The 22840-nt window shown below is 46.4% G+C and overlaps 1 protein-coding gene across 1 annotated transcript in view; it reads right to left on the bottom strand.

The window, feature by feature from the left end:
- OSMR (oncostatin M receptor) overlaps nt 1-22840 on the bottom strand; it is a 357357-nt gene that overhangs the window by 93722 nt on the left and 240795 nt on the right. The window contains exon 14 of the mRNA XM_078674982.1: nt 19073-19174. Coding sequence (XP_078531108.1) covers nt 19073-19174 — 102 coding nt within the window. The remainder of the gene's footprint in view (nt 1-19072; nt 19175-22840) is intronic.

The following is a 22840-nucleotide window of genomic DNA, read 5'->3' as shown; positions in this document are numbered from 1 at the left end:
ACATGGCGTAGGCTAAACTGGAACAACCTGCACGTCACCCTTCATTCCACCACAGTTATACGGCACCGGAGGTCCGCACCAAATACCCGCCCGGCACTGACGGCATGAAACGCCACGCTAGCCTTGATCGCCTAAACTATTCAAACCTTGTCATTTTACCTCACGTGCTTCTCTAGTAAATACGTAGGCACAGCAACTGAAATGGAACTCGTTCACTTCTGAATTATATCTCTTTCGTAATTCACGCGTCGTCCCCATCCGTCCCCCCACTGCGCCGTAAATCGCATGTGACCTCACTTGATTTTTATTGGCACCTGTTGCTAACAGAACAATATATTGAAAATGCACTTTTGTTTTGGTTGGTCAGATGTGTTACATGCTAAACTAGTACTTACCTTTGCTCTCATTTTTCTTCCCCCTTTTTCCTAAAATAATTGTATGTATAATATATGTGTAGGCCTTAAATTGCCTAAAGATTTTCAAGACATGCATATTATTTTTCTGTCCTGAAGATGATGCCAATCATTTCAAAATGGGCATCGAAACGTCGACATATTAGCGTCATATGTATAAAGAACAGTATAAATTGCATACAATGATGCTTTCAAATGTATTTTCGTCTGTTCACTGAACTACTAGTATACAGACCGCCTTGCTCGCTCTAACCCTTATCCCCTTGTTTTGTCTTGTCCCCTGTGGGTTGCTGGCTGCACCCACCTTGTAAAAAACTCCTCTGTATCCTTGTAAATTACTTTAATTAAAAATCCTGTCCGGCTGGACAAAGGTCATACATACTACTGAGCGTATGTCTATCATTTTGCTAAGATCCCTGAACTACTAGGGACCCTTGTTTTTTGAAATACGTTATTGCCCAAGGTCCCTAGTGCTATACCTTTGGGTTCCCTTGTTGTTTACAAAAAATTGAGTGTGTGGGTCAGCAGCTTGAAGTCTAGGAAACAGAAGGACCATTCACCTGCCACTGCTGCTCCTTCACATGCATTGCAGGACTTCTGCATGGGGAGACAGTAATGTTGCCTGAGGTCGGGTGTCTGCGGCGTTCTCTATGGTTTGAAGTCTCTGTAGATGGTGTGGGGCAATTCCTACGTAGAGAGCATTGCCATAATCCAGTCAGCTGGTGATGAGGGCCTTTGTTATGGTGCGTCTCGTGTGCAGGGTAAGCCACTTGAAGATCTTCCATACCAAGCGTAGAGTGAGGAAAACAGGCGGCGGAGACAGCGTTGATCTGCGATTTCATGGCAAGCTTGTTACCAATGATGATTTTGAGGTTTCTGGTGTGGTTTGTGGGTATGAGTGAAGGTCTCAGGTCTGAGCACCACCAGGAGTCGCCCCAGGTGTTGCTGTTGTTACTAAAGATTAGTTCTTCCTTCCTGTTCATGGCCAGCCTCAAGCAGTTGGCAACGCTTGTCATGCAGTTGTGGAAGTTGGTCCTGGTGGTGGTAGGGTCATCAGTGAGGAAGAGGATGAGTTGGGTGTCATCTGCATAGAATGTTATGTTGAGTCCATAGGATCTGACGATGTTGGCCAGTGGAGTCATGTCAGGGTAGGGCTGAGGATGATCCATGAGGGACATCGCAGATGATGATCGTTGTTTTTGAGGTGAAAGGAATGGGCAGGGTAGCAGGTGGGTGCAGGGAAAAGTAAAGGAGTCTCTCACCAGCCCTACAAGTAAAGTATGCTCATTTTCAGGTGGAAGGATGTGTGAAGAGGCAAACTGCTGTCTCTCACGGGACAATAGAGACAAATATTCAAGTTGGCTAGTTTATTCCCCTCATGGTGTCTGCTGTCCTGCGGTAAGAAGCAAAACATGAATGGCACTCAAACAGAACAGTGGCTGAAGAGGGCCAGCCCAAAATGTTTGGGCATTATTTACAAACTGCACTTTGTAGTACGTTTTTGTAGTAAGTCCCTACGTCCATTATTGTCTTTGGGAGGTTGTTGCAGTACCAGTGGTTGGCAATGTGCAGTGCTGGACTTACATCAAAAGTGTAAGTTTACTACAAAGTGTAATATTTTAAAAGTATAGATTTTCAATAAAGCGTTTTTTCCGCTACACCATCTGTTAAAATTAGGAATAGTTCTGGTGGTTCCCTAGACTTAATTCACCAATTACCCCTATGCCAGTAGGGTGTAACTTTGAAAATGGATATGTGTGACATGCATTACAAAATATTTTTGAATGTGTGCAATTAATAACTAACTTACACAAGAAAAAAACTTTGTGAATCACACCATTAAAAGTATATGGATGCACAATTTGAATGCAGCTAACATTTGTTAAACTAGCCTTATCAAACTGCTGGTTAAAGTGTCATTTGGTGAGTCTAATCGTATGTTAATGAAAAAGATACTTTTATGTGAGACTCAGCTACTTCAGACCACAGGTATTTCTAAAGTTTACAACACTAATGGACAGCACTTCAGGATGATCGAGGAACAGCTGGAGTAAAGTAGAAAATCTCTGCATGTTGAGTCTCAAAAGTGGGAAATAAGAGGAGAAATCACTTTTCGTCATTCGAAATTATAAAACAGCTCTCTAAAACCAAGTACCCTGTCAAGTCCACCAAATGCCATCTTGCTTTCCATGGGTCCGCTTAAACACGAGCTATGCACATAGATACAAAAGTAGCATTCGCATAGAGGGGCAGGAGTCATGAGATAAAGCCCACCTTCTGAAATATGGCATGATTTCTCAGTGAGCTAGCATTTAATCACTCTGGCTTTTTAACAACTTTGACCTTATACACAAGAAATAAACATTTTAAAATGATGCAGTCTTACTTAGCAATTGATATAGGCCTCATAGTTTAGCATATAGCAGGCCCAGTCATGGAGATACAGTCAATGCTTTGAAAAATAATTTTTTTGCTTCATTCTTCTAAACTACACCAAACAGTAGAGCAATAAGCCAGAAGTCTAGGAAATGGAAGGACCCTTCACTTAACACTGCATTAGAACCCTCACCATACCCATCTCGCTGAATACAAGCACCCTGGAACTGCTCCAGTGTATCCTGCTCAACGCCCGGTCCCTCTGCAAACATGTCACCGAAATCTGGGATACCATCACTTCCCTCACCCCTGGTGTGATTTTCATCACTGAGACCAGTGGGCCGGACTGACTACCGGGCATTTTGGAATGCTGTCGAGCTGGGGGCTGATGTCACTGCGGTGGGGGCTGATTTAGTTGATGGAGACCTGTGTGTGCTTTGAAATAAAAAAAGCAAAACGAATGTCGTTCAGCACACGCAGGTCCCCATCAACTAAATCAGCCCCCAGCTCAGCAGCATTCCAAAACGCCCGGTAGCCAGTCTGTCCTTGCCTGGCTCAATCCCTCCTCAACGCCCGACATTGTCATTGCAGCAGCAGCAGACTACAATGAAATGAAATGAAATGAAATTAAAATGAAATGAAAAAAGGAACTTAATTAAGCGCACTGTGGCCAAGCGGCTTCCTGGCGCTGGGGGGGAAAGGGGGGAAAGGGGGGGGGGGGAGAAAGGGAAAGGGGAGGGAGGGGAAAAACGGATTCAGCACTGCAAACGATGGAACTAACCAGGGAAGGCCTGAAGAAAGAGAAAAGTTTTTAATGCTTTTCGGAAAGCCGGGTAAGTAGGAATTGATCGGATGGAAAATGGGAGGCTATTCCAATACTGAGGGGCCAGAACCGAGAAACGGGTGCCACCAATACGGGCTTTATGGTAGCGGGGGACTTGAAGAAGAAGTTGAGAGGACGAGCGAAGAGTGCGAGAGGGGGTGTAGGGAGTGATCAAAGAAACAATGAACAGAGGGGCAGAGTGGGTGAAGGCTAAAAAGGCTAGGCAGGCTAATTTGAAAGAAGAACGAAAGCGTACAGGAAGCCAGTGAAGGGACTTGAGAACAGGCGTGATGTGGGAAAATTTGGGAAGGTGAAAGATGAGCCGGGCGGCCTGGTTTTGGATGGCCTGGAGCCGGCGCATTTCATAGGCGGGGATGCCGGAATAGAGGGCATTCCCGTAATCGAGACGGGAGGTGATGAGGGCTGAAATGATGGATTTGAGGGCGTCAGTGGAAAAGAAGCGGGAAATTTTGCGGATAAGGCGGAGGGATAAAAAACAAGATGAAATTACAGCGCTAACTTGGGAGTGAATGGAAAGGTCACTGCTGACTTTAAGGCCTAAAGTGCGAACAGTGGGAACTGGAGTAGGGGGAGTGCCTAAAGAGAGGGGCCAGTGAGAAGGGGACCAGGGATTAGAGGGGCCACCAGTGAGGACAAGCTCCGTCTCCGTTTAATTTGAGGTGGTTCGTGATCATCCAGTCCGAAATGAAAATTAAAGTGGAACTAAGAAAGGAAGAGGAGTCGGGAGTGGAGAGATCGAAGATGAGCTGGAGGTCGTCAGCGTAATTATACACGGAGACCCCCAGCTCGCGGAGGGAAAAGATAAGAGGGTAGATGTAAAGATTGAAAAGAAGAGGGGAGAGGGAGGAACCTTGGGGGACCCCACACACAAGAGGGCGGGGGGGGCGGAAAAGCCGGCAAGCTGGACTGCCTGGGACCTACCCTGAAGGAAGGACTTCAGCCAGGATAGTGCTAACCCCCTAATGCCGGCTGCGCTGACACGGTCGAGAAGGATGGCATGATCAACCGTGTCAAACGCAGCCGACAAGTCGAGGAGCACCAGCGCCTGGGGGAGGTTGGAATCGGCCCTTCCCTTAAGCTCGTCCAGGACAGCAGTGACGACCGTCTCGGTAGAATGACCCGGGCGGAAGCCCGCCTGATGGGAAGCCAAGAGGCCATGCCTCTCAATGTGTGAGGAGAGGCAGGAGGTGACATGGCTTTCCACAATCTTCCCCAGGTAGGGGAGGAGGGAAATAGGCCTGAAGTTAGAAGGTGAAGAAGGGTCCAGGCCAGGTTTTTTTATTATAGGAAGAACAATAGCAGTTTTGAAAGAGGAGGGAACAGATCCTAGGGCCAGGGATGAATTAAGAAGTGTGAGAGGGGGTCCAGGAGAGTGAGAAAAAAGGGTTTGAAGGATCCGGGCCGGCACACAGTCAGCTGGCGATCCCGATTTGACCTTGACCAGCAAAGCGGAGAATTGTGCAGCCGTGATGGGGGGGAAGAGGTCTAACATAAAAGGCGGGGGGGGAGAGGGGGATAACCAGGGTTTGAGAGACTGCGGGAATATTGGCTTTAATAGCAGAAATTTTGTCGATAAAGTGATTGTTGAGGGAAAGACAAAATGAGAGGGAAGGGGCGACGCTAACGTTAGTACGATCGGATGTGGCAAGTTGTTTTACGAGTGAAAAAATTTCTCGGGATTTGTTGGAAGAGCGGGCAACTTTTTCGGAGAAGTATTCCATTTTTGCCAAGGTGATGGCTTTTTTGTAGACGTTGAGTAATGATTTATACTTAGTGCGAAGAAAAGAACAGTAGTTATGCCTCCATTGGCGCTCTGATCGCCTGAGATTGAGTTTTAACTCTTTGAGTTCACTAGTGAACCATCTGTGGGCCTCATGGGGCCGGCCAGATTTGATGTTTTTAAGAGGGGCGACGAGGTCACAGGAGGAGGATAACCAAGCACAAACAGCATCAGCTTGATTTTCCAGGGAGAGGTCGGTCAAGTCAGGTGTAGTGGAGGCCAGAGAAGAAGAAAGAAGGGAGAGATCTGTCTGATTCCAGCAGCGGGCTGTCAAGTTTTTGGGGCGCGGGACTTTAGGATGAGAGGAAAGGGGAATGTTAAAAGAAATTAAGAAGTGATCTGACCAGAGACAGGGAAGGGTGGAGAGAACAGAGAGGGGGCAACGCAGGGACCAGATTTGGTCCAAGGTATGACCCTTAACGTGAGTGGATGAGAAGAGGTGAGGAATAAAGTTTAAAGAGTGAAGAGTTGCAGAAAAATCTTTAGAAGTTGGGCTTTCTCGAGGATCGTCCGGCCAGTAATTGAAGTCGCCTAATAGGACAACTGCCAAGTTGTTTACTGATAAAGTGGCCAAGATATCTTGAAAAAGGGGAACAAATTGAGGCATAGGCAAAGTGGGCCGATAGACAAGGACAAAGGTGAGGGGGTCAATGAGATTGGTGGACCGAGCGACCAGGAAGTCCACGTTGGGTATAGGAGAGTGGTCAAGAAGCTGAAACTTCAGCGTAGACCGAATAATCATTGCCACTCCACCGCCGGTTTTACTGGCCGGTCGGTCCGCACGGAGGGCATAATGTGTGTCAGGAAGGATAGTTAGAAGGTCGGGGAGAGAATCAGAAGAAAACCATGTCTCCGTGAGAAAAAGGTAATCAGGGGAATCTGAGGAAAGAAGATTAAAGAGTTCAATTTGATGCTTAACAGCTGACCGGGTGTTTAACAGAAGAGCCGAGGCTACAGGGGGTGACGGTGGAAGGGAAGGGGTTGCCTGATAAACCGTTGGAGGGGAGATGAAGGGTAAAGAAGAGGGGGATAGAGTTGAACAGGAAGGTGCAGAGATGCCGAGTGAAGCAATGCGTAAGGCTAACGGGAGAGGGACAGAGGTGGGAGCCATGAGTGCGGATAATTGAGCGGAGGTGTAGGACACGAATTGGGCAGGATCTATGGCCCCAGGTCCCGGCTGGTCGCGGACGGGCGCAGACGGGCTTGCCTTACGCGCGCCTTCGGCGCGCAAACGGCGCGCCCGCTGCGCCCGTCCGCGCAAAGCACATAATTAGTAGGGCCAAAAAGGGGCGTGGCCAGAGAGAGTGGGCGTGGATCATACAGCGGGATCGCACCAACAAAAATGGAGGAAACATCGCTATCGTACACAAGGAAACTTTCCGCTGCTCCACCACCGAAGATTACATCATACTGATTACGGAACACCACAGTTTCTAACTTCAAACTGACGCCAAGGTGACCATCAGAGACACCCTTGCTTACAGACTCCCAGTACCTCACCCAGGCTTCTGCCAAATTCCAAATTCATTGCCTCTCTAGCTATCCACTACAAGCACTACATTTTCCTCGGCGACCTCAACTTCCACCCTGATGACCCCAAAGTAGCCAACTCCACCAACCTCCAGAAAAGCATGAGTAACATTGGCCTCACCCAGCTGGACTGACCATGCCATCATCGCCTTCACCATCACAGGTTCCTAAGGGCACCACCAGCAAGCCCCCGAGCTCCTCCCAATACAGCTGGAACAAAGTGACAGAGACCCACTGGACAAACGCCCTCAATCCCATCAGGCTTGACACCCCAACTGAACTGGAATAGGCCACACAGAACATCTCTCTGCCTGGATCTCCAACAGAGTTGCCCCTAGAAAGCCTGCAAATACCAGCAGATCCACAAAACATGCCAGTTTGTACACACCAGAACTCTGGACCATTAAACATAAATGCAAGTGACTACAAAGACGATGGCACTTGTTAGAAATGGGGTCTCTAATTGGCAGAGTTATGGACCTTTGTCCAAGTAAGCATCCTCGCTTTTAGTCAGGGTAAGAGGGATACACACTTCAGATAACCCCAGCCCACCCCCTTGGTAGCTTGGCATGAGCAGACAGGCTTATCCCAAAGGCAATGTGTAAAGTATTTGTACTCAAAACACACAGTAATATTGTGATAACAACTCAAGTGGACACCACACCAGTTTAGAAAAAGAAGGGATCTTTATCTTAAACAACAAAAGACCAAAACAACAAAAATCCATCATTCATGTAATAAGAATATGGGTTTCAAGCAACTTGGTCCATAAGAACCCACAGATGCGTGATTTTACACAAAGTTGCAGATGCGTCAAAATTCACAAGGCCAAACACCCGCAGAGAAGGTAAGCGTCAAGAAATAAAGGGAAGGGTCTGTTCCTGAGTCATTGGGCAGGGGATGCAACAGTTCTGCTGCACACAGAAGTGATTCGTCGAATCTGGACTGTAGGGGAAAGTGAGGCGTCGATTCCAGGATGGTTCTGGTCTGCACTTGATACCTGCGTGAAAATCCGGGATGTGTTAGCGGTGGATGTGGCAGCGACAATCAGCGTTGCGTCAGTTTCTTCAGCCATGATCCCACGATGCGCCGGTTCTTGCAGTTGCGAGCAGGCACTGTGTCATCTCTGCAGAGGCACGGTGGTGGTGCGTGGAGATTCTTCCCATACGGAGGTGCTGCGTTGGAAAAACAGCTGCAAGAAGGGTGATGGGTCTATTTTCTTAGTTTCTTCCAGCTCCCAACAGCAGTAATAACCTTTAGAGGTCAAACTGGAACAGTTACCTCCTAGCAGGTCAGAACTCTCAGCAGTAGAATTCAGAGGAGCTGGGGGTGAAGTCTTTGCATCCCTAAAACTTCAGAACACAAGGCCAGCACGCACAAGCCATTGGAGATTCTTCTTCAAGCGGGTTTTTCAGCAAAGTTCCAGTCTTTGTACTTTCCTTGGCAGAAGCAGCAACTGCAGGCAAACCCCACACAGCACACAAGAAAGGGGCAGTACTCCTCTTCACAGCTCTCCAGTTTTGCTCCCTGGCAAAGATTCCTCTTGAGTCCAGAAGTGATCTAAAGTTCTGGGGTTTAAGGTCCACTACTTATACCCCATTTTGTATTTGTTCTTCTTTGTGCAAGGGTCTCTCAGCCCAGTCCAAACCATTTCTGTTCTCACTGGTGTAGTATGACTAGATGGGGGGACACAGCATTGTGCAAGGGAGACAGGCCCTATTCAGGTGCAAGTAAAACTCCTCCCACTACTCTAAATGCAGCCAAGGTCTATTTAGCTCAGCTCTGAGTCATCCAGAAAGGGTCAGGCACACCTCAACCCCCCAGTGACTGTCTACAGTGAATGCACATCCCCAGCCCCTGTCACTCCAAAACCAGACACTCTATCCACAAACAGGCAGAGGCATACAGAATGGTTAAACAAGAAAATCCCTTATTTTCTAAAAGTGGCATTTTCAAACATACAATTTAAAAACCATCTTTACTAAAAGATGTTATTAAATTCTGAGTTCAAAGAGCCTTATTCTACTATCTTGTCCCAGTGGGAAGTTATACGTGTAAGATGTTACTAAGCATCTCACATGCTATCCTATGGGACCGACAGCCTTTCAATAGTGAATAACGAAATTGACAGTATTTCACTATCAGGACATGTCACACACACCTGTACATGTCCTACCTTTAACATGTACTGCACCCTGCACATGGGGGTACATTGTGCCTACCTGAGGGGTGTCTTACATGTGCGAAAAAGAAAAGGTAGGACTTGGCAAGTGGGTGCACTTGCCAGGTCGACATGGCGGTTTAAAACTGAGCACAGACACTGCAGTGGCAAGTCTGAGATACCTATTCAGGGTTACTCATGTAGGTGACACAATCAGTGCTGCAGACCCACTAGTAATATTTGGTTTACAGGCCCTGGCACACTCAGTGCACTTTACTAGGGACTTACCAGTACATCAATTGTGCCAATCGGGGATAACCAATTGCAATAGCAATCTACATATGGAGCACTTGCACTTTGACATTGATCAGCAGTGCCAAAGTGCCCAAAGCATCTAAGCCAGCAAAAACGAAATCCAGCACAGAATAAAAATATATGAGGTAGAGGCAAAAAGTCAGGGGAAACCATGCCAAAGATGCCAAGTCTAACAGCTCTCCAACAGAGACCCCCCACAGACCGTGCCACCTTGAAATCACCTCTCAACTAATGCCACCAATGCCTCAAAGAAACAAAAAAGACACCCTGACAGACCATATAGAAGCAAGTGCCAACCACACAAGTAATTTTTCAGCATCATCAGTTTCTACTGTCCTTCAGCCACCAAGAACATGGTTCGCCCTTCCCAAGTACTCTGCAACTCACTGGCGACTACTTCCACAACAAGATATGTTATCTACAGCAACCTTGCTCGCCAGCCCACCAACATTGATAACTTCTTCACACCTATGGACACCACTCACAGCCACCCACTCACCTCCTGGAATCTACTCAACATACAGACCTCCACAACCATTATGACCTACTTCCACTCTGGGGCACACACAGACCCCTGCCCCCACCACGTCTTCAACTTTGGACACAAAGAAATCAGCGGTGCATTCACCTCCATTCTCAATGCATCCTTCACCATGGCTGCCTTCCCTGACACATGATAACACGCAGTGGTCAGACCCTCCTGAAGAAACCCTCAGCTGACTCCAGTGAACTCAAAAACTACCACCCCTTCTTGCTGCTCCCATTCCCTGACAAAGTCCTCAAGAAAGCTATCAACCACCAGCTCACTGAACACCTAGAAACAACCTGCTTGATGCCTCCCAATCCGGCGTCCATGCCAACCACAGCACCGACACTGCCCTGATTGCCGCCATTAATGACATCAGAGCCTTCTTCAACTGGGGTGAAACAATGTCCATGATCTTCCTCCACCTCTCAGTTATTTGAAATAGTATCCCACTACACCCTCATCAGAAGACTCCAACACGTCGGTGTCTGGGGAGACGCTCGCAAATGGATTGCATCCTTCCTCCCAGGACGCACCCAGAGAATCTGCCTACTGCCCTTTACCTCCGAGTCCCAGAGCATCATCTACAGCGTCCCTCAAAGCTCTTCTCTCAGTCTACCTTGTTCAACTCCTGCATGACACCCCTGGCCAACATCATCAGAACCCATGGACTCAACATCATATGCTACTCGGATTACACCCAACTCATCCTCTTACTCATGGAAGACCCCACCACCACCAGAAGAAACCTCTGCAATGCAACAATGAGAGTTGCCGACTGGATGGTGACCAACTGCCTGAAGCTCAACACGGACAAGACACAAGTGCTGATTTTAGGGAAAAACACCTCCCTGTGGGACAACACCTGGTGTGCCCCCAAACTTGGACCCACACCCTCTATGACTGACCACTCCCGCAACCTCGTCATCATCCAGTATAGTATATTCACCAAGAAGTGCCGGGTCAACGCAGTCTCCTCCGCCAGCTTCCACACCTCTGCATGCTCTGGAAAATCTTCAGATGGATCCCCATCAACACCAGGAAAACTGTCACACAAGCCCTTGTCACCAGCAAGCTGGACTACGGAAATGTACTCTACGTAGGAGCCACCACCCAACTCCTCGAGAGACTCCATATGAAACATAATGCAGCAGCCAGGCTCATACCCAACCTCCCCAAATGGACCCACATCCAGAAGAGAAGCCAGTTCAAGATGCTGACACACACCTACAAGGCCCTCCACAACCAGGGACCAGTATACATTACCCACTGCCTGAACTTCCCCCAACCTGCCAGGTAACTGCGCTCCACCTTGCTTACCCTTGCACATGTTTCCCACATTCGCTGAAGCTACAGTGGAGGTTGTTCCTTCTCCTACCTTGACGCCAAGTCCTGCAATGACCTACCCCTCCACCTGAGAAGGTCACCCTTACTCAGGGATTTCAGAAAGGGACTCAAGACCTGGCTTTTCAACTGATACCAGCGAGACCTCAGTGCCTGGATACCCAAGGGGTGAATAACCTTGCTCTATCAGTACTGATTGATGATGATGAGGAAACACAGATGGGCTGATCTTGGAAGGGCATTATCACTGCCATTGAGCTATAGAAAAATTGGCAGCCAGTTAGATTACTGAAAATGCTGTCCCCGTCTTTGCATCACAAGGTGAATCCTGCTTCCCTCTCCCAAGAGTGGGAAAGAGACTTTGGTACCCAGATACCAGAGTAAGTGTGGACCTAATGCTGTGCTCAAGGCAAGCATGTACAGTTTATCTACAGAAATAAATTAATACAATTTAAAGTCATGCAATGCTATTACTACATCCTAGAATGCATGGCTAAATTCACCCAGAACACTAGTATTGCTTGTAAACAATGTGGTTAATTGAACCTGGGCTTTGCCTACATAGTATTATTGCCATGAGGGTGAACTGGGCTAATTCATTTGCAAAATTACACATTTTTGCAGGTATCCCTCATAACCCAAAGTGATTCTTGTATTGCTGGGAGCCATGGCTTATGTTCCCGCCACTGTGTGATGACTTGTCAGTATAGCTCAACTACTAGCCAAGAGACGTGTGACAATAGCCTGAATGAATAACCCGGCGTCAAAAACAACAGAATGGCTACAAACTTGATATATTGCAGAGCCCAGCTTGAAATATACACAGAGGTACTACATCCCACATCATAACCCTAGGACATCTGGGGTTCCTTCTGATCCTATTTACTAGTGCAAAAATCACTGCATAGTTTTGAAGAACATGTATACTCTTCCTTATATTGTAGCAATATTGTTGCACTGAACCACTTAAGGCTAGTCATTTGAATTAGCACAACTTCATTTTGCACTGCCTTGCTTATTGTTAAATGCTGATGTCACAAATAGCATTGTTTCTTATATAATGAAACCTCAATAAAATTCTATTTTTGTTTAACAAAGAGAGCTCTGTTCACCTTGGCCAGACTCTGCTTGGGCGACAGGGCTATATGGGCTCGGATTGTCGTGGTTGGTCTTTGTCAGTCACAGAGCAGTGAAAGGTATTAAGGATGGCAGTCTGCGCTTCCAAAGCTACTTGATTATGGCTGTATTAAATAGTCATGGATGACCGGGTGCATATGTGACCAATGACCCCTGGCCTGCACTGCGCCAGTCTATGCAGGCATCACAAATTCAAGAAAATGCCCATGACTTTCTGCTTCCTGCCGGGCAATCCAAGTGCAGCATAGAGTGTATGCAAGACAAGAGAGGTGTCCTTGAAGCCTTGTGATGGAGCAGGTCAGGCCTATGGGAGGTTATGTCATGACACTATATGCACGGCAACTGGTTCAGCTCTCTTTGGCTCTGGATTCTGCCTGCCTGAGGCACCTGGCAGCTGCTTTAGAGATCCTGAACACCTTAAGCAAGGAATACCATAGAGAGAGATAATGGCCCTGACTACGCGTTTTGGTGTAATTTATTGCTCCTGATAAATCACAATACCCAAGGGTATGCGATTTATCAGGTGCAATAAATAACACCTATTATGAGTAATTGAGGCATAACATGCAGATTTTGGTGTTCAACCCAGCAAGGTATGGTAAATACCATACACATTTCCCTTGTTAAATTTTGACAGGTTTAACCTGATGAAATTTTAAGAAGCTTGAGGTATTTAACGCATTCAATAATTATCTGATGCATTAATACCTTTTAACTCTTAATTCCGATCCAAGCGTAAACAGGGGTTTGTGCAAGGTCACAATATAACGAGCCATTCAGGCCCTAAGAGTATTAAATATGCTCAACATTGAAATTCAGTGTGGTGATGTGAGGTACAGGCACTAAATGCGTTAGTCCAATCCACTATGCATGGCACTTGGCATAGTGGTTGCCAATATTACCTTTTATGGCCACATAAGTTGTAGTCTCTGACATTTTGCTAATTGCAAGAGGGAATTCCTTAAATTCCACGTTCCTCACTTCTGCTGTGTTTGTGGTTTAGTAATGATCCCCACCCACTCCAGAGGGTCCCTCCTTCGCACTCTATTTCTTGACGTTTCTGTACATCTGTTTTTCATAACAGAGGCCAAAGCAGCTTCTGCCATTGGTGTTGACCATGGCATGCTGCCTTTTAGCGCTCGAGGATCAGAGTGTGATTTCCACAATGCATCCTCTGTGCTTCTTTACCTGTGCCTTGGACCTCCTGCTCATCTAGTCCATAACAGCTTCATCTAATGGTTCCTTCATTTCAAATATAGGGCTGTGTTGTTCCTCAAATTGCTGATGTTTTACATCATTATTAGTTGGAACACATCTTTATGACCTAGCACCACTGATTATGGCATGAGCAATAACTATACTTTTCATGAACTGTATTTGGTTGTAATCTCTGTAGCCCTGCAAATGCATCCAGTTCCATATTCAGGAAAGAAGTAAAAATTCTTCCATCCAACAAATTCCTCTCACACTGAGGTCATGCCTCCCTTTCCTCGTGAACAACTTTTTCCTACCTATGAGACATTGCTTCTCATCATGCCTTTGCCCATACCCCAAAGTTATGTGCTGTTTCCTGTTTTCACCAGCAATCTTCACGCAGTTCTGACACCTACCTGACTTTGCCTATGCCAATACTTATTGTTGACTATGTCCTCCTAACTCTCTTCTGATCTTTTGCTTATGTACATTTTGCCTCAATGACTTTGTTATCGATTATACCTTCCTTTATTATGGTTGTAAAGTGCTCTGTCTACAGACAGTGCTGTACTCACGCTATATAAAACACTAAATACATAAATTGAAAGCTTTGTTGGGGTTAGCTTGTACTCCATGAATAAATGAATGAAAATATTTCTACAACTCACAGCTACTCCAAAGAGTGGCCGGGCGCTTTTAGGCATCCAGAAAAGCACTACACTACGAGTATGCCCACCCCAATCATTACTAGACTAAATAAAAAAACATTTCAGTTCCTTTTAGAGCTTCCTCAGAGATAAATCTCAAATACTCAGACAGTTAGTTCCACAAACCTGTTGCTTTAACTGTAAAGAAGGAGCCTCTTGCAAAAGCCTTACTGGGCTGTATGCCATCATGCGTTCATTCATGTAAATAGGTCCTCTGTTGTGGAGGGCTTGGTGTGTAAGCATTAGAGCTTTATACTTGATATGTTGTCGGACTCGCAGCCAATGACGTTTTCCCCAAACTGATGACACAGTGATCCATTTTGGAATCACAAAAAGTAAATGAACTGCCATATTCTGCATAACCTGGATTAGGTAGACCAAGGTACAAGACACTGGCATAATTCAGCTTGGATAAAATCAGAGACCTGACTACTGTAACTTGGGCCTCGTGGGAAAGCGGGTGGAGAAACTTCTTCAACATGCGCAGATTCCAAAAACACGCTTTCACTACTCATGATACCTGTACCCCAAATGAAACTGGACATCAAACATCACAAACAAGAAAGGGTGTACACTGTTCCCCTGGGGTTTGACAGGTAATAAGGTCTCTCTCACAATAAGCTGAAAGTCAGCTAGAGGGTGTGGGGGGTGTGTGTGCCGGGTGGTCAGCAAGTTCCTTGACGGAACTAAGGAAGCCTCACACAACTGATGAGCTGGATGACATGTCTCATTCAGCCTACTTGGGATGTTGTATATATCATCGGCTTCCTGCTCCTGCGTCGGGCCGGCGCTGCAATGCCCGACGGGTAACAACGAGTGTCACTCTTTTGCGGAGGTCTTTTGTTCCTTTGCCGAGATAAGTAGAAACTTGTGAGGCTTAAAAAGGGACCAAAATGGAGGGTTGATATGAGGCCACACCAATAGTCACGTTGGTCCTCAGTACCCCTCCCTACACTTTTTAATAAAGTGGCTAACCACCTGAATAAAGACTTCCCTGTGGACTATCCAACTTTTTTTAAATTTTCCACCGTTTTGCTCACTACCTCACTTTTTAAGCCTCACAAGTTTCTACTTATCTCGGCAAAGGAACAAAAGACCTCCGCAAAAGAGTGACATTCGTTGTTACCCGTCGGGCATTGCAGCGCCGGCCTGACGCAGGAGCAGGAAGCCGATGATATAAACAACATCCCAAGTAGGCTGAATGAGACATGTCATCCAGCTCATCAGTTGTGTGAGGCTTCCTTAGTTCCGTCAAGGAACTTGCTGACCACCCGGCACACACACCCCCCACACCCTCTAGCTGACTTTCAGCTTATTGTGAGAGAGACCTTATTACCTGTCAAACCCCAGGGGAACAGTGTACACCCTTTCTTGTTTGTGTCCTGGACAAGTACACTGGACCCCTTTAAATATTGTCCATTTCCGTCCCCCCCTGTTGTTTACATCAAACATCACACCCAGATTCCTTGCTACAGCTGTTGGCGTGGGCGGAGAGGCAACACTGTCAGGCCAGGCCCTAACCCATCCTGGAAGGGGATCCCGCAGAAATAGTAAGACCTCCATCTTATCTGGGTTGTACTGCAATCTACTGGTCTACAGCCTGTGAAGCAGGGCCACCATGTAACTAGCAAGGGGAACATCCTTTTCAACGCAACTTTTACCACGCAGTGCTTTTGCAACGCAGGCTTTACTACGTAAACCATTACAACGCATTGCACTGGGGGGCGCTCTAGGATATGTAATAGTTTAATTTACTATCCAACACCTTCCCTACTATCCACGTGGACTGGAGTTGGAATAGTAAATTAAACTATACACTATCCAGCACCCCCCAAAGCAATGCGTTGTAATGGCTTGCGTGGTAAAACTTGCGTTGTAACAGCATGCGTGGTAAAAGCATGCGTTGTAACAACGTACATCCGACTAGCAAATGCAACCCTTGCAATATCCCCATCATACATAATCAGGAGTTGAGTATCATCTGCATATGAGATGATTTTGATGTTGCAGGATTCCACCAAATATGATATGCCAAAGGGGACAGGTAAATGTGGAAGAGAGTGGGACTAAGGGAGGAGCCTTGCGGCACCCCCCACTTCAACAATTTTCCTCCTGAGGCATATGGGTTCGTCCAAACCACCTGCTCATGTACTTCCAGGAAGGAGTCCAGCCAGCTCAGTGCAGACCCTGTTACCACCAAATGCTCTAACCTGTACAGCAAGTTGTTATGATCCACTGTATCAAATGCTGCTGGCAGGTCCAAGAGCACCAGAGCCACATTGAGGCTCGAATCCAAACTAAACTTAATGGACATTGAAACCACTAACAATGTGGACTAAGTTCTGTGATGGGCTCTAAAGCCTGATTGAGAGGGGTGAAGTAAGCTATTCTATGTCAGAAAGGTGGTGAGTAGTTGTTTTTCAAACTTCTTCAGCACTTTAGAAGCAACTGGAAGTAATGAGACTGGCCTAAATGTAACTAAGGATTCAGGATCTGCATTAGCCTTTTTTTAATTAAGGTATCACATTGGCTGTTTTCCAGTCATCTGGTAATACCCCCGAACGAAGAGAAATCGTAAATAGTTCCTGATACTAGGGAGCAATATTATCTGGATAGACTTCACAATGTGAGGCGGAATGGGATCTGTTGGGGACCCAGACCTACAATTCACAAAAGAGGCAATCACATCCTCCACAGATGCCGCTGAAAAACGTAACAATGTCAGAGGGGAACTTAAACCCACTGGGTGTCTTAATTCTGACTCTCCCAGAGCTTTATTCAGCTCTGACAGATTAGACTGAAATTTGAGGACGTTGTCCTCCAAAAAGTCACTCAGTCGGGAGCATAAGGACTGACTAGGCTCCAACAGGGAGATGTAAATTTTGGATCTATGAAGTTGGCCACGATTTAAAAAATCTCCTTCACATCATACTCAGCTTCCCTAATGCATTACGTATAAAAGAATCTGCAAATCCTCTTAAGGTTTCTAAGATGAGATTTCAAGGCCATTCTATAGTGCGCTTTATCAGCATCCTGGTACGAACGCCGCCAAACTCTTTCTAATTTCTTACATGCTTCTCTTTCAAGAGCTAATTCCTGCGAGAACCAGCATGCTGAACGGATCTAGTAGCCTTTCTTACTGCCGTAATGGCGGCAACACGAGGAGCAACCCTCCTAAGCCTTGAATTAATCGCAATGTCGCCTTCATTGGCAGAACTGGGGATAACTGGTATCGAGTCTAGCAGGGTTCTGCTTAACTCATCCAAGGGCACCCTATTTCCAGTCCCTGTTCTCATTCTGTGGCGAGGAAGGTCGGGGTTCCTTTAAGTAGTCAAACTGACACACAAAAGGCAGGAGGAAATGATCTGACCATAACACTGGCTGGAGAGATTCAGGTTTTAACTCTACATTTGAAAAATATGCCAACTATAGCATGGCCAGCTGTATGGGGAGGTCTCATAGAGGCACTTAACTAAATTAAAGGTGGCTAAAGTATCCATTAATCGCATCGGAAAAGGCTCCATTCAGGGCCACTGCAACTATGGAGGACCACAGTATATGGCAGGGTTGACTAAAATAGACACCAATAAAATACATATTATGCAGAGTAATGCCTCATATTCTGTAGCAGCATCATTTCACTATTGTGCCATTTTAACATACATAAATATTGTCTGGATAAAGTTCCACTTTGTTGTAATACTAGATTCACACAAGAATGCAGCAATCAGCTACAAAAAAAAATAATTAGTTAACATTTGAAAATGTCTGTGACTATGCAACGAGTTTTTTAGTAACCTTTGATCCATTTTCGGTACAAACACATTTTTTTGGATGAAACCTTCAGATTATTCATCAGAGGGTGGATTATGTGGCAAGTATAGTTAATTCATTATCATGCAGAAAACTCAGCATTCGCAGAATCACATAATTCCTGTAGTCCTGGCTACATGGCATGGTCTTCTACAAGCACTGCTTTCTTCAGCCTGGGTGATAAAACACATTGGGGGATATGTACAAGAAAATGTTGGACAGCGGTGTAGCAGAAAATTTGGCAATTCCACGCTTTGACATTTTCAAAACTCAGGGATGCGCCATATCTATAAAAATACAGCGCTCCCCTGCATTTTCCCTAGAGCTTAAAAAGCTGCCTAGCGCCAGCGCAAGGCACCCTTGCGCCATGTTGCAAGAGTGCCTGCGATGCAGGGGCAATTGTTTATGTGGAGGAAGGGACACCTTCCTGGACATACACAATCTTTAAATGTGATTTGCTGTTTCTGTGTTTCCTGCACAATGCAGCGCACATAGAAAGAGCAAAATACAAGGAGAAATTAATAATTTCTCCTCTTATTGCCATCCTAAGACCAGGTTTTGTCTGGCCTTAGTTTTTGAGGCAACCCCAGCCTTACAAATATGGGGCAGCGTCTAAAAGCAATGGGTGTTGCGGTGGAATGCCCACTGCGACTCCCATTGCCCACCCCTTTGCTGCAGTGGACTGCTGTGGAAAGGGGCATTTTACAAGGTGACGTTAAGCCACGTTGGGTGGCTTAACACCACCTTATAAATATGGGGTATGCAGCAACGCCATCAGAGCGTAAGAAAAAGTGATGCTCCGGTGGCGTTAGAGGCTTGTAAATGTACTCCATTCTTATTCTGCCATGCTTCTATGAATGCTGTTAATAGCGACCCTCGAAAGCCCAAATAACAATTCTGTGAATGACAGAAATAAATGTATCTCAACTTACCGAGTTCTTTAGAATAGCCAGTCTTTTTCTCCATTAAACGTTCTCCATCCGCATAAGAAGCATACACTCTAAATTTGTATTGTATGCCAGGGTGGAAATGATCTGTAACATTAGGAACAGATTGATAAAGAATAATCAATACCTTTTTATTTTTTTGCATAATAATCAAATATATATCCTCTCACCGAGGCGCACATCAACCATTGAAATGTTAACTTAAAGAAGCTATCTAGTGTAGAGGGGAAAAAACACATTTCTCTTTGGCTTGTACGAAACCTCTAACAGTCCCCAACAATAGACATTCTAGAATGTTTGTTCGATGATTTCAGTTGGGGTTTTGAAAGTTATTGTGATATCGTCCGACAGATGGCACTTTTACATTTATTACATCCACATACACACAGCACCACTCAAAAACACGTTAGACAAAAGATGCTTCGAAACATAACACAAAACAAAGCTCATGGCAATATCCTTTGGCACACCCACCCACCCATACACATACTGCTCCTTACAAATCCATCATAGGATTTTGCCAGCCACTCGATAATATAATCTATCATCGAACAATGTTCTAGTGTTGTACAAACTCGCTGACCGCTATTCACCAGAAACCTCTAAACCATATAGCACACAGCCAAATACATTGTCAACAGACTGCTTTGACTCAGCGAAATGAACATTCCTGAACATTAAAGGTCACCCAGATTATGAAGCGCTAAGTGACTACTCAAATGGTCGCAAAAAGTATTCAGTAATATGTTTATTTTAGGTAATGACTCATGAAACTACAATAAAATATAATACAAAGTATATCAAAGAATTTTTCATACATACAGTAATTTTAAAAACATTTCATCAACAGTCAATGGAATGATGCATAACTATCCAGACGGCTTCTGACCCCGTTCAGGGGGCCACTAGTCAGACTGGGATATTGGGCAACAGTTATAGAGTTGGGGATCCTTTGCCACTCAGTGGTGGCCGCCACAAACAAAGAGTGGTGAGGCGGATGGAGAGAACGCAGGTGAAGGGAACGCGGTAGGGGTCGTGCAGGGGGGTGTTGTAGGAAGCTGGGTTTCTGTTGCAGAACCCCCCCACTTTTTGCTAGATTTCTGATGCACTTTGACTTGATTTGCCTTGGGTCCCTGCCAATCAGATTCCCAGGGCCTGTGTTCTTTCCCAAAACTCTACCTTTTTGTGCCCCCAATTGGCACCTCTAAGCCACATGTAAGTTGCTTGTAAAAGGTACCATGGGTACCAACGGCACTATGACCAGGGAAGACCTCTAAGGGCTGCAGCACATATTGTGCTAATCTTAGAGGTCCTGTACCACACACTCACTGCCATTGCAGCCTGTGTGTTTTGGTGAAAAGTGAAAGAGTTGACATGGCACACATACCTGTGTACTTCAGTACAAAGATGGTAGGTGCACACAATTATTTTGAGTTGGGCTGGATATTGTTGGTGTATATTTTAAAAACAATTTGTTCTATTGTAGTTACCCCTGAGTAAGGGCGTTAGGATGCCTGAAATGCATTGGGTCATGTTAATCACATCGCGTTACTAGGCGCGGTGAATCCCCATATGTTGGAGGGAAAAGTCTAGATCAGCAGATGTTGAACTACTTGTTGGAATACGAATGGACAACAATTGACTATGGATTGAATTGGAACTTAAAGAATTAAATGACAAAAAGATTTCTTGACATTGATTAGTTGGTGAATGTTCACTCTCGCTGTGCCTCCTGCCTTAGGAGACCTGATGAGTCTCCCATTTCTATTTAGTTTAACACATACCTGTGTGCCATGCCTGCAGCCCACTGCCTATGGTATAGGTAAGGCACTCCTCTGGCTGGGTGCCTTATACCACTGGTGGGGATACAGTTGCATGAGCACTGTACCCCTACAGTGTATAAGTCCATTCTTAGACATTGTAAATGCAGTAAAGCCATAAAGAGTATATGGTCTGGAGGTTTGTCATTACGAACTCCACAGCACCATATTGGCTTTACTGAATTCTGGGAAGTTTGGTTTCAAACTTCTCAGCATAATAAACCCACACTTATACCAGTGTGGGATTTATTATACAATGCACTCAGAGGGCGTCTTAGAGATGCCCCCTAAAAAACGACCAGCCTCTGGGGGGTTCCCTGACTGGTACACACTAGCCTGCCACCAGACATGTTTCTGGACCCCTGGGGTGGGAGCCTTCGACCCTGAGCCCAGAAACAAAGCCTTTCCTGGGTGGAGGTGGTCACACCTCCTCCAGTTCAGGAAGAGCCATTTTGTGGCAGGGGAGCTTCAAAGGCTTTACTGCCTTTGTAACGTGACCCCAGCCGTTCCTGCTATCTGGAGCAGGCCCCCCTTCCTGCTATCCGGAGCAGGCCCCCCTTCCTGCTATCCGTAGCAGGCCCCCCTTCCTGCTATCCGTAGCAGGCCCCCTTCCTGTCTCCCATTCTTTTCAGTCGGAAGACAGGCGGGAAAAATTAGAACAGCCCAGAAGGTGTGCTCACCTCTGCCAACCCCACCCCTCAGGTGGGGGAGGCGAGGTGAACCCCACTCTTAAGTGCCCGTCATCATGCAGATGACAGGCACTCTCCAATCAGTGTGAGGGATTGTGCCCACTACCCCACATTGGGTGAGCACACCAAAGGTGTAGTCACCCAAAGGTCAGTAGCCCATTGGCTACTGACTACAAGACCCCTAAAAAGCCCCCCTAAAACATTATTTATGGGAGAGCCCTGAACCAAGAAGGCAGTTTCCCGCAACCTATGAAGAAGGACAAAAGAAGAGGCCCAACAGCTGAGACTGCAGAGAACAACTGACTTGGCCCCAGCCCTACCGGCCCATCAGCAGTTTCCAGAGATCCTGCGCCAAAAGTCAACTTGTCCTGCAACCAGCGATCTCCAATAACCCTGGGAGGACTGACTGGCTTCCACACAGACTGGATCTCCTAAGTACAGCAGCTCTGTTCAAAAGAATCTCCAAAGCAAGACTCAGAGCCTGCTGAAGACAAAGAAACCCAACCCCTGGAACCACCACTGCACCCGTCGCCTACAGCCGGAGCTTGAGTGGCACACTGGTCCCAGCAAGGTCCCCCAGTGCTCCAGAGTCAGAGTCCACCATGGGTTGACCCCTCCAGGACTCCCTGACTTTGCCTGCAGCCTCTGCACGCAGACCCCTCCAACCACAAGTGGCCCAGTAAGGTGAAATCCAACCTCAAAAGTTACCCCTGAATCCAGCCGCCCTCCACCCTGGAAAAGAGAACCTGAGGTGCACCTACATCCCAGAGCCCACCCACTTACCTGCCCAGCTGTTAGTTCCTCCTGGAAGATTTCCTGGACCGTGCCTGCAGCCAAAATCCAAAACCGGCAATTCCCATTGAAAACAACAGGGCACCCGATTCCAAAACAGCACCCTGCACCCGTCCGCCCCGTTGCCTCTGTGGGTGCACTTTGGGTGCTAACATGAACCCCCTTTGCCCTGAGTTTAAGTCCAGGAGTTTTGCTCCCACAACCTTGTGGCCTGCTCGTGAGCAGCCAGCAACCGGAGGTGTCCTATACCCCATTGGATAACATTGGGCTACAGCACTTTACACCCAGCCGCCCTGGTGCCGCTGAGGGTGCTTTGAGAGTGCATCCTTGACCCTGGCGGAACCCTGGTTATAACCCTAGAATACCAACTCCAAAACCTACGTACTTACTGTTAAACCAATAACACTTTTTTCTCCCATGGGACTGCATTGACTGCTTTTCTGTAAAAAATC

This window comes from Lissotriton helveticus, chromosome 2_1 (genome assembly GCF_964261635.1).
Source record: "Lissotriton helveticus chromosome 2_1, aLisHel1.1, whole genome shotgun sequence".
NCBI classification, from domain to species: Eukaryota; Metazoa; Chordata; class Amphibia; order Caudata; family Salamandridae; genus Lissotriton; species Lissotriton helveticus.
This window is presented reverse-complemented; position numbering and strand designations above follow the sequence as displayed.